This window comes from Bos grunniens, chromosome X (genome assembly GCF_055505025.1).
Source record: "Bos grunniens cultivar Pamir isolate PY7600 chromosome X, Bosgru_T2T1.0, whole genome shotgun sequence".
Taxonomy (NCBI): Eukaryota; Metazoa; Chordata; class Mammalia; order Artiodactyla; family Bovidae; genus Bos; species Bos grunniens.
In genome coordinates this window covers 72,053,937-72,063,181 of record NC_141194.1, presented here as the reverse complement: position 1 = coordinate 72,063,181, position 9,245 = coordinate 72,053,937, and the positions used below count along the sequence as shown (strand labels likewise).

The window sequence follows — 9,245 nt, the reverse complement described above, 5'->3', positions numbered from 1 at the left end:
GCTTCTTTTCTTTTATCATATTAAAGGTTCTTATTTTACATTTTGTATATGATAATTTCAATATTTTTATCCTTTTTTGTGGATCTGCATCTATAGTTTGTTTTGTCTGAAGCAAGTATATGACTTGTTTTCTGATGTAATTAGTGAATTTTCATTGTGAATTGACATTCCTCTGAACTCCATTTTGGGGAATTTTAAATATGTTCCAACAGAGAAATTTGCTATGTTTTTTTTTTTTTTCTTTTTTTTCCCCCTATCACCTCCATTTTGTTTATTTTGGCCCTGCTAACCCTGGACCACTTCAGAGTCAGAGTTCCCCTTGGGTTTCCTGCTGCTCCCTCTCTGTCCTTCAGTGTGTATGTGTGCTCACTGACACTCACAAGCCTTGTGAATTTCCTCCTCAAATATACAATGGTTGCAGGCTTTGATAAGACATTCCTAGAGATTTTTTTCATCCTTCATATCTCTACTTTGAACACAGACAAAAAACTTAAGGTGTTTTCCTAGTTCATTCACTGAGAGGTGCCTTTTGGGGAGTCATCAGTGGTACTGCAGTCCAGCTCAGTCCCTGTTGTGAACTGAATCATGTCCTCAAATTCATATGTTGAAGCCCGAGCCCCCAGTGCATCTGTATTTGGAGATGGAGCTTATAAAGAGATAATTAAGGTTGAATGGGGTCAGAATCGTGGGGCCCTGTTCTGACAGAACCTGTGTTGTTACCTCTCTCCATGTGCACACAGAAAAGGTCATATGGTCACAGCAGAAAAGGTGGCTGTCTGCAAACTAGGAAAAGAGGTCTCAATGGAATGGAATTTTCTGGCACCTTGATCTTGGACTTCTTGCCTCCAGAACCATGTGAAAATAATTTTCTTGTGTGTAAGCTGCCCATCTGTGGAGTTGTATTATGGTGACCCAAGCAGACCAACACAGTCCCAGGCTGTGGTTCCTGCCCCCATGCAGGTATAGTCCTTAAAACTGGGATCCTTCCAGGTGTCAGGGGTGGGACCTGGGACAGTTATCAGTTCCGTAGCCAAACTGTCTTATGGAATTTCAGCTTTTCCCAGTCTGCCTTCAGTTGTTTTCATTAATTTGCCATGAACTCAGCCATATATATATATATATATATATATACACACACATATATATATATAAAAGTAAAGTGAAGTTGCTCAGTCGTGTCCGACTCTTTGCGACCCCATGGACTGTAGCCTACTAGGTTCCACCATCCATGGGATTTTCCAGGCAAGAATACTGGAGTGGGTTGCCATTTCCTTCTCCAGGAGATATTCCAGATCCAGGGATTGAACCCGGGTCTCCCACATGGTAGGCATTGTAGGCAGACGCTTTACAGTCTGAGCCACCAGGGAAGATCCATAACATATATATATATATATATATATATATATATATATATATATATACAGCTTAAATATGTATGTATGTATATATATATATATATATATATATATATATATATACAGCTTAAATTTTCTCTAGCATTTGAGGTGTTCAGTAGCTAGTGAGATTTCTCTGTACAGAAATAGTGTCTTTGGAGAAATGTCTATCATGTGTGAAATGAGTCGCCAGTCCAGGTTCGATGCACTATACTGAATGCTTGGGGCTGGTGCACTGGGACGACCTAGAGGGAGGGTATGGGGAGGGAGGAGGGAGGAGGGTTCAGGATGGGGAACACAGGTATACCTGTGGCAGATTCATTTCAATATTTGGCAAAACTAATACAATATTGTAAAGTTTAAAAATAAAATAAATTAAAAAATAAATAAATAAATAAAACTTCAAAAAAAAAAAAAAAAGAAAGTGTCTTACGTGCCTTTATTTTAAATGGATAACCAACAGGGACCTACTATACAGCATAGGAAACACCTCCCAGTGTTAAGTGGCAGCCTGGATGGGAAGGGAGTTTGGGGAGGAATAGATATATGTGTATGTATAGCTGAGTCCCTTCACTGTTCACCTGGAAATATCACCACTGTTTGTTAATCAGCTATACCCCAATACAAAGTAAAGTTAAAAATGTCAAAAAATAAAAGTTACCAGAAAAAAGAAATGGCATGTTAGAGAGGTATACATTGATTTTATTATGTTCAAATTTCCCTCCTAAAACACCATGCCCATATTCTAGTATAAAGGATGATATCTTTTCTTTCAGTCATTGTGCCTAATATTTTCTATTTGGTGGTTTCTTTTTAGATTATTATTATTATTTGGCTTCTTGTCTGTGAGCTAATTTGATTGTTTCTATTCTGTTGAATTCTTTTTACTATTCATAAGCTAATAAAAGCAAATAAGAGTAAAAAGAAAAGAAAAGAACACTAAATTTATAATCTTTCCTTGTTTATATATCACATTGAATTCTTAGGCCATTTAAAAGTGAGTATATTTAGAAATTAAGAATTTGTGTGTCATAAACAAGAGGAAAAGATTTAAATCTGAGAGTATAATATACTTCTAAATTTGATGCTTGATAGATATTGTTTCTTTAATATATATATGCAGTGTTAATATTTATGAATATACCTGCTTCATAAATAAAGTATTAATATATATTACAATATTTAAGAAAATTTCACACCAATAATATTACCCAACAACATTTAATTCACTTTGGAAAAGACAAAGTTTACATTAATATTTTATCATTTGGTAACTCATATTAAAATGTACACATTTAGTAATATATAAAACAATGTACACACAACTGTTTTTATTTCTTTTTTTAATTAATTTATTTTTTATTGAAGGATAATTGCTTTACAGAATTTTACTGTTTTCTGTCAAACCTCAACATGAATTGGCCATAGGTATACATGGACATGAGTTTGAGTGAACTCCAGGAGTTGGTGATGGACAGGGAGGCCTGGCATGCTGCAGTTCATGGGGTCGCAAAGAGTTGGACACGAGTGAGCGACTGAACTGAACTGATACATATATCCCCTCCTGAAGCTCCCTCCAATCTCCCTCCTCATCCCATCCCTCTAGGTTGATACAGAGCCCTTGCTTGAGTTTCTGTATATACAAAACACTAAGCCAGTTGTTAAACAACTCTTATCCATTGCCTCTTCAGAATCAAATGTCAGAATGATGGAAATGGATTGAGAGGGTTATTGGAGAAAATGTTGGAGAAAGAAAAACATCTTATTTTATGAACAACATCTTATTTTAAAGAACATTGTATTTTATGTAAATAAAAACAGGAAACAAATCAGGAGTACTTATTACTAGATCATAGAAATTTGAAAATGATTAAAATAAATTAATGATTCTGTGATCACAAAGAACAAATCATAAGAGCATCTGACTAACACATTCTTTAGAGTTTAAACGAAGACCAAATAAATTATTAGAAAGAAATATGTGAGTGCTATGGTACAAATTTTATCAACCATAACAATTCAATAACATAAATTATACCATCTCATTTTACAAGCAAAAGTACATGCTAATCAATTTACTATACATGAGAGAGAAGTGTGAGCTATTGGGTCTTTTTTCCATGTCTGCAATAAACTATATCATTCTTTTAGATATCTTTTACTAATTAGTTTAATTAAATTCCAAAATTGCTCTAATATCCTGCTTTTATCCTAAGCCAGTATCTTGATTAAGGATAATATAAGAAGTGTAAAAAGTTACCAAGAGAGCCTCTCTATTTCTAAATGGTGGTTCTCTATTCACTTTGTTCACTCTATGTATATGCTTTCCTTCCTCCCATAGCTGAAAAACACCATGCTTAACAGAGTGATATATAAAAGCTGATGCTTGTCCCAAGAAAGTTCAAAAGCATGAAGTTCAACTCCAAATATTAATGGCAAAGTCTCCATTTTTCCTTAAGCTCTCATTCCACATTTCTTTCAAGTATCATTTAAATCCAACTTTTATTTGAATAATTTCTGATTGTCAGTGTGAAAAATTCTGTATGTTGAAAATAAAAAGAAAAGTGTTTAAGAGTCGGACAAGACTGAGCAACATTACTTTCACTTTTTACTTTCATGCATTGGAGAAGGAAATGGCAACCCACTCCAGTGTTCTTGCCTGGAGAATCCCAGGGATGGGGGAGCCTGCTGGCTGCCGTCTATGTGGTCCCACAGAGTGTGACATGACTGAATTGACTTAGCAGCAGCAGCATATGTCTTTAAACACTTTTATGGAGAAAGATATGCTTATATCTGATACAGTTTCCAGTTGTCTTTTCAGTAGCTGAGAAAAATTCTGTCTACATCTCACTTTTTTAAAATCACTTTTGTGGTAAACAAATATGATGAGTGAGAGTGAAGTAATCAACTTCGGATGCTGGTGGCAATTAGATAGATCACACATATGGAATACACAAACTTGAATGTAACAGCCATCAAAGATGTCAAAACAAAAGCATAGTCATAAAAGTTAGTTATTTATATTGTCTCCTACAAGAATTCAGATGTACCAGCGATCAAATAAGTTCTCAAAAATTATAGTAATCACACCACAAAGGGGCTGATGTGACACGATAAACTAGAGAAGACTACTGTTACTCCAGTCTCATAAATCAGTCCAACCAAACTGCAGTTGATTCTTATTGTAGATGTGGTACAAGTTCTCTACTTCTCTGGTTTGATATTTGTAAATTAGGAGTGCTGAATTCAGAACTATTTCCATGGGAAATGTTACAGAGATTACATCTTGTTAAAGAATATAAAAGAACTTCCCGAATTTTTAATGCCTCTGTGTTCTGCTCTTGAGAGATTTGGAGGCTAATCTGATTTATATTATTCATTAACAAGTTGGAAGCCATGAGGTTGGTTATGGAGCAGCACTGAGTGAGATTTTCTTCCAAAAACAGTTTGTAGAGTTCATCCACTTTTTTTTCCATATAACTATTAAGCATAGAATTAGAAAGGGGCTGTTTATGAAACAACATACTTCTTTCTTGAATTTCATCCCCATTCAAAAGCTTTGAGGTAGGCAGTTTGTCTAGAGGTTCAATGATGGGAGAATGACCCAATGGTATATCTACTGAAAACAAAAGAGGACCACTAAAAACATCATCCCGTATGTGTTCCACAAAGCAGCCAGAATCATACATGTTACCTACATGGTCTCCTCCAATCTGTAGGTCAGGATAATTCTGGCAAATACTTGTACATGAATAAGATCTGTATAAATCTAATTGTTTTTCATCATGTTGCTCTCTCTTTGGAATGGGCAGTGCAGCAGACACATTCCCTGGAAAGGATGCACTCTTGCATTTTGCTACAGTTATCTCATCCACAGATTTTATTTTACTTGTATCATTACTTTTCTCTGTTAAACTTTCTTTCATGACCTTATTTTCATTTTCCATTTTATCAGGGGAATGTGAATTATCTTCTATATCTAAAAGTTGCTTTTTCCAAGTTTCCTTTTCATCATTTGAGGTTTTCTTACATGTAACTTGTTCTTTGTATAGGAGTTCAATTAGGAAGGATTCTCCAAGCATTTTAGTAGACAAGGTTTCTAATCAGAAGAATGCAATATATCCTGAAAATTAAAAAAAAAAAAAAACTCATTAAGGCAACATATTTAAAAATATTTAATGAAGATTTAACTGCTACATGAAAACACAAATAATTAAGGGAGACACTATTGCTCAAAGGATAGAGAATAGGACCAGGGGTAAGGAGACTTGGCTTCCAATTCTGTCATTACCTATTTACTATCAGGTAATTTATTTACCATTCCTGGATATTGATTTTCCTGGTAAATGGTGATAATAATGTTCCCTAGAGTTTTTCACTGGGTTATTATCAGGATGTTATATGGTATACATGCAAATGTTTTAAAAGTACAAATTTCTAAAAATGTATATTTATTTTAATACATACTCAACTGTCAAGAATTATTTACTTTAAATTTATTAGTTAAAGTGCCTAACCCTTTATTTTCAAACAGTCTGCTTAAAACCAAGACAGTTTTAAGGAATTTGTCTTAACAGTGCTTTAATTAATATTACTTGAGTGATGTTGAAAACAATTACTATACCTCAGAATGTATTTGAGAGATAGATATTTATATACAGTTTGAATTTCTGCAAACTGTCTGATTTAAGCTATAAATATATCCATTTACTTTTTCAGTAATCTAAATACAAATAGGTTCGTCAAATTCACTACCATTCTTTTTTGTTTTTATTTTCTTTCCCTTTTTCCCTTCCTCCCTTTTGTTCTTTTCTTTTGGACCTAAATCTTATTTTCCAGAGCACTTATGCCAGTCTTTTGTATGATTATTTAGTGCAATTTTAGGACTCTGAGTTTTCCCTAAAAATGCTACAAGAGTTCAAAAGGGAAAAGCAGATTTGATTCAAGAAACAATTTTCCTTTAATAGCTCTGTAGTGTCTACTATAAATGTCTCCAGGAAACCTACTTATTCATATTTAAAACCTTTTATTGTAGAAAATAAAACAACACAAACTAAAATACATGAAAATTTAGACTTACCTTTTCTGAGTGTCAGGATACCTAAAGAAAGACTCAGTCTTCTGAGATTGCAACAGCCCAAACACAGGAATAGTCCCTTTTGTCTTGTTCTTTCTCAGCTCTTGCTATACCTCAGAATTATAACTGTAACCACACAAAATGAAATGGTTCCCCTTTCCATTCATACCCTAGGACTGAACCAACTAATAGAAAAATAGTGTGGGTTTATCACATATATGGTATGGTAATGATCACATACTAAAAGAGGATCTTGAAAGTACTGAATACAAGATGCAAATGACAGTGGGAAATGTTAACAGCAATAGCTCTCTTCTTTAAAGTGAAGATATAGACAAGAATATTTTAATGTTTTAAGTAGCAAAAAAGTAGTATGGTAACCAGCATATTTTGCAATAATGTATAATTAAAACAATAAAAGACAATGATTTACTTATTATACCTCTATTATATGAAATACCAAACTGAGGACTTTTAATGATGGAATGATAAAAAAATAAGTAATTACTATATAACAGTCATTCTAAATGCCTTTCTAAATCATGTGTGAATAAATGTCATTCTAAATCACACAAGGCTTAATTTAAAACAGAAACTATTGTCCCTTTTTTAGAGAGGAAACAAAGACAAAGCTAGTAAATACTGGAACTAAGATTTGCACCATGCAATTGGATTCAGAATCCATAATCTTAAATCACTAAACTGTATTGCCTTTATGTCTATTGATGGGATTCAAGTTGCAGAACCATATATACAGTGCACACACATAGTATATGCCAAACACTTTTCTAAATTAGTCACAATACTAATTTAATCCTCAAAACACTTCTGTTAAGCAGATATGTTAACTGTCACTGTACTTAAGAAGAGACTGAAGGACAGAAAAGTAAGATAAGATGTCCAATATCACACAGCTTTAAGTGGTAGAATCTGAGTTAGAACCCAGGCAGCCTGACTTCAAAGCCCATGTGCTTAATTTTCCTGCTATAGAGGATTTTTCTCCCCTTTAATTGGCTATATATATATATATATAATTGTGAAAAAGAATACAAACCAAACTGTTAATAGTAGTTTCCAGTGGGAGAGGGTTGGCAAGGAGAAGGTGAACTGGTAATTTTATCTTTTACTCCCTATACTTCCATATGGCTTTAATCATTATATTGATGCAATGCCTATGTATTCATGTGTTATTTGCTTGATTAAAAATAACCCAAATACATAAGAGTACCAAAAAAAAAAAATCTATGCTACTTTCTTTGAGTCTATTTTCTCAATCTCACAAGGGTCTAGCCCATTATTTAGAATGATTTTAAACACAATGCAAACTGCCAAAGTAGACTGTAAAACATGAATAATATTTCTACATAGTTGATACTTTCAGCTACAGTTATCAATATAGCTTTTGTTTTACAAATAATTATTTCAAAATAAGCATCACAAATAGCCTACAGAATAGGTTAATTATAGTTATATGAATCATATCAATCTCTTTTTTAGGTGGTCAAAGACATCTTCTTTTAAGAAATAGTGCATTAACATAGCTTGGAAGGGCAGGAATAGCAAATGAGAGAATGTTCCACAATTCCACACCAGAAAAATAATGAAAACAATTGTTGAAAAAATAGATTTTCTACCACTGCTATCACAAAAGAATATTAAAAGGAAATGGAGAAATTGTTTCTAATCTAAACTTTACTGGTTATACTCCATTTCTTTTGCCTTCAGTTCATTTCAATGGCTCAGTTGTGTCTGACGTTTTGTGACCCCATGGACATGGGTTTGGGTGGATTCTGGGGATTGGTGATGGACAGCATGCTGTGGTACACAGGGTCGCAAAGAGTCGGACACAACTGAGAGACTGAACTGAACTGGACTGCAGCACGCCAGGCCTCCCTGTCCATCACCAACTCCTGGAGCTTACTCAAACTCATGTTCATCAAGTAGGTGATGCTATCCAACCAACTTATCCTCTGTCATCCCCTTCCCCTCCTGCCTTCAATCTTTCCCAGCATCAGGGTGTTTTCCAATGAGTCAGTTCTTCACATCAGTTGGCCAAAGTACTAGAGTTTCAGCTTCGGCATCAGCTGTTCCAATGAAAATTCAGGACTCATTTCCTTTACGATTGATTAGATGGATTTCCTTGCAGTACAAGGGACTCTCAGAGGTCTTCTCCAACACCACAGTTCAACTTTCTTTATAGTCCAGCTCTCACATCCATACATGAAAACTGGTAAAACCACAGCTTTCACTAGATGGACCTTTGTTGACAAAGTAATGTCTCAGCTTTTTAATATGCTAAGTTGGTCATAATTTTTCTTCCAAGGAGCAAGTGTCTTTTAATTTCATGGCTGCAGTCACCATCTGCAGTGATTGTGGAGCCCCCCAAAATAAAGTGTCTCATTGTTTCCATTGTTTCCCCTCAATTTGCCGTGAAGTGATGGGACCAGATGCCATAATCTTAGTTGTCTGAATGTTGAGCTTTAAGCCAACTTTTTCAGTCTTCTCTTTCACTTTCATCAAGAGTCTATTTAGTTCTTCTTAACTTTCTGCCATAAGGGTGGTGTCATATGCATATTTGAGGTTACTGATATTTTCCCCAAATACTTGCTTCCAGCTTGTGCTTCATCCAGCTCAGCATGTCTCATGATGTACTCTTCATATAAGTTAAATAAGCAGGGTGGCAATATACAGCCTTGATGTACTGCTTCCTTATTTGGAACCAGTCTATTGTTCCATGTCCAGTTCTAACTGTTGTTTCCTGACCTGCATAAAGG

General features: G+C 34.6%; 1 protein-coding gene across 2 annotated transcripts in view; it reads right to left on the bottom strand.

Annotated features, from left to right (window-relative positions):
- Positions 1-2,075: 2,075 nt before the first annotated feature.
- The window catches only part of LOC147340702 (TLR adapter interacting with SLC15A4 on the lysosome-like), a 28,868-nt gene continuing 21,698 nt past the window's right edge, over positions 2,076-9,245 (bottom strand). The window contains exons 1-2 of one of the 2 annotated variants that reach the window (XM_086389879.1): positions 6,475-6,658; positions 2,076-5,517 (exon numbers count right to left, since the gene is read on the bottom strand). In XM_086389879.1, the coding sequence (XP_086246005.1) occupies positions 4,574-5,476 (903 nt within the window). In that variant the 5' untranslated portion in view covers positions 5,477-5,517; positions 6,475-6,658 and the 3' untranslated portion in view covers positions 2,076-4,573. Of the gene's footprint in view, positions 5,518-6,474; positions 6,659-9,245 lie in introns of those variants that run through there. The other variant, XM_086389878.1, reaches the window with a different exon arrangement.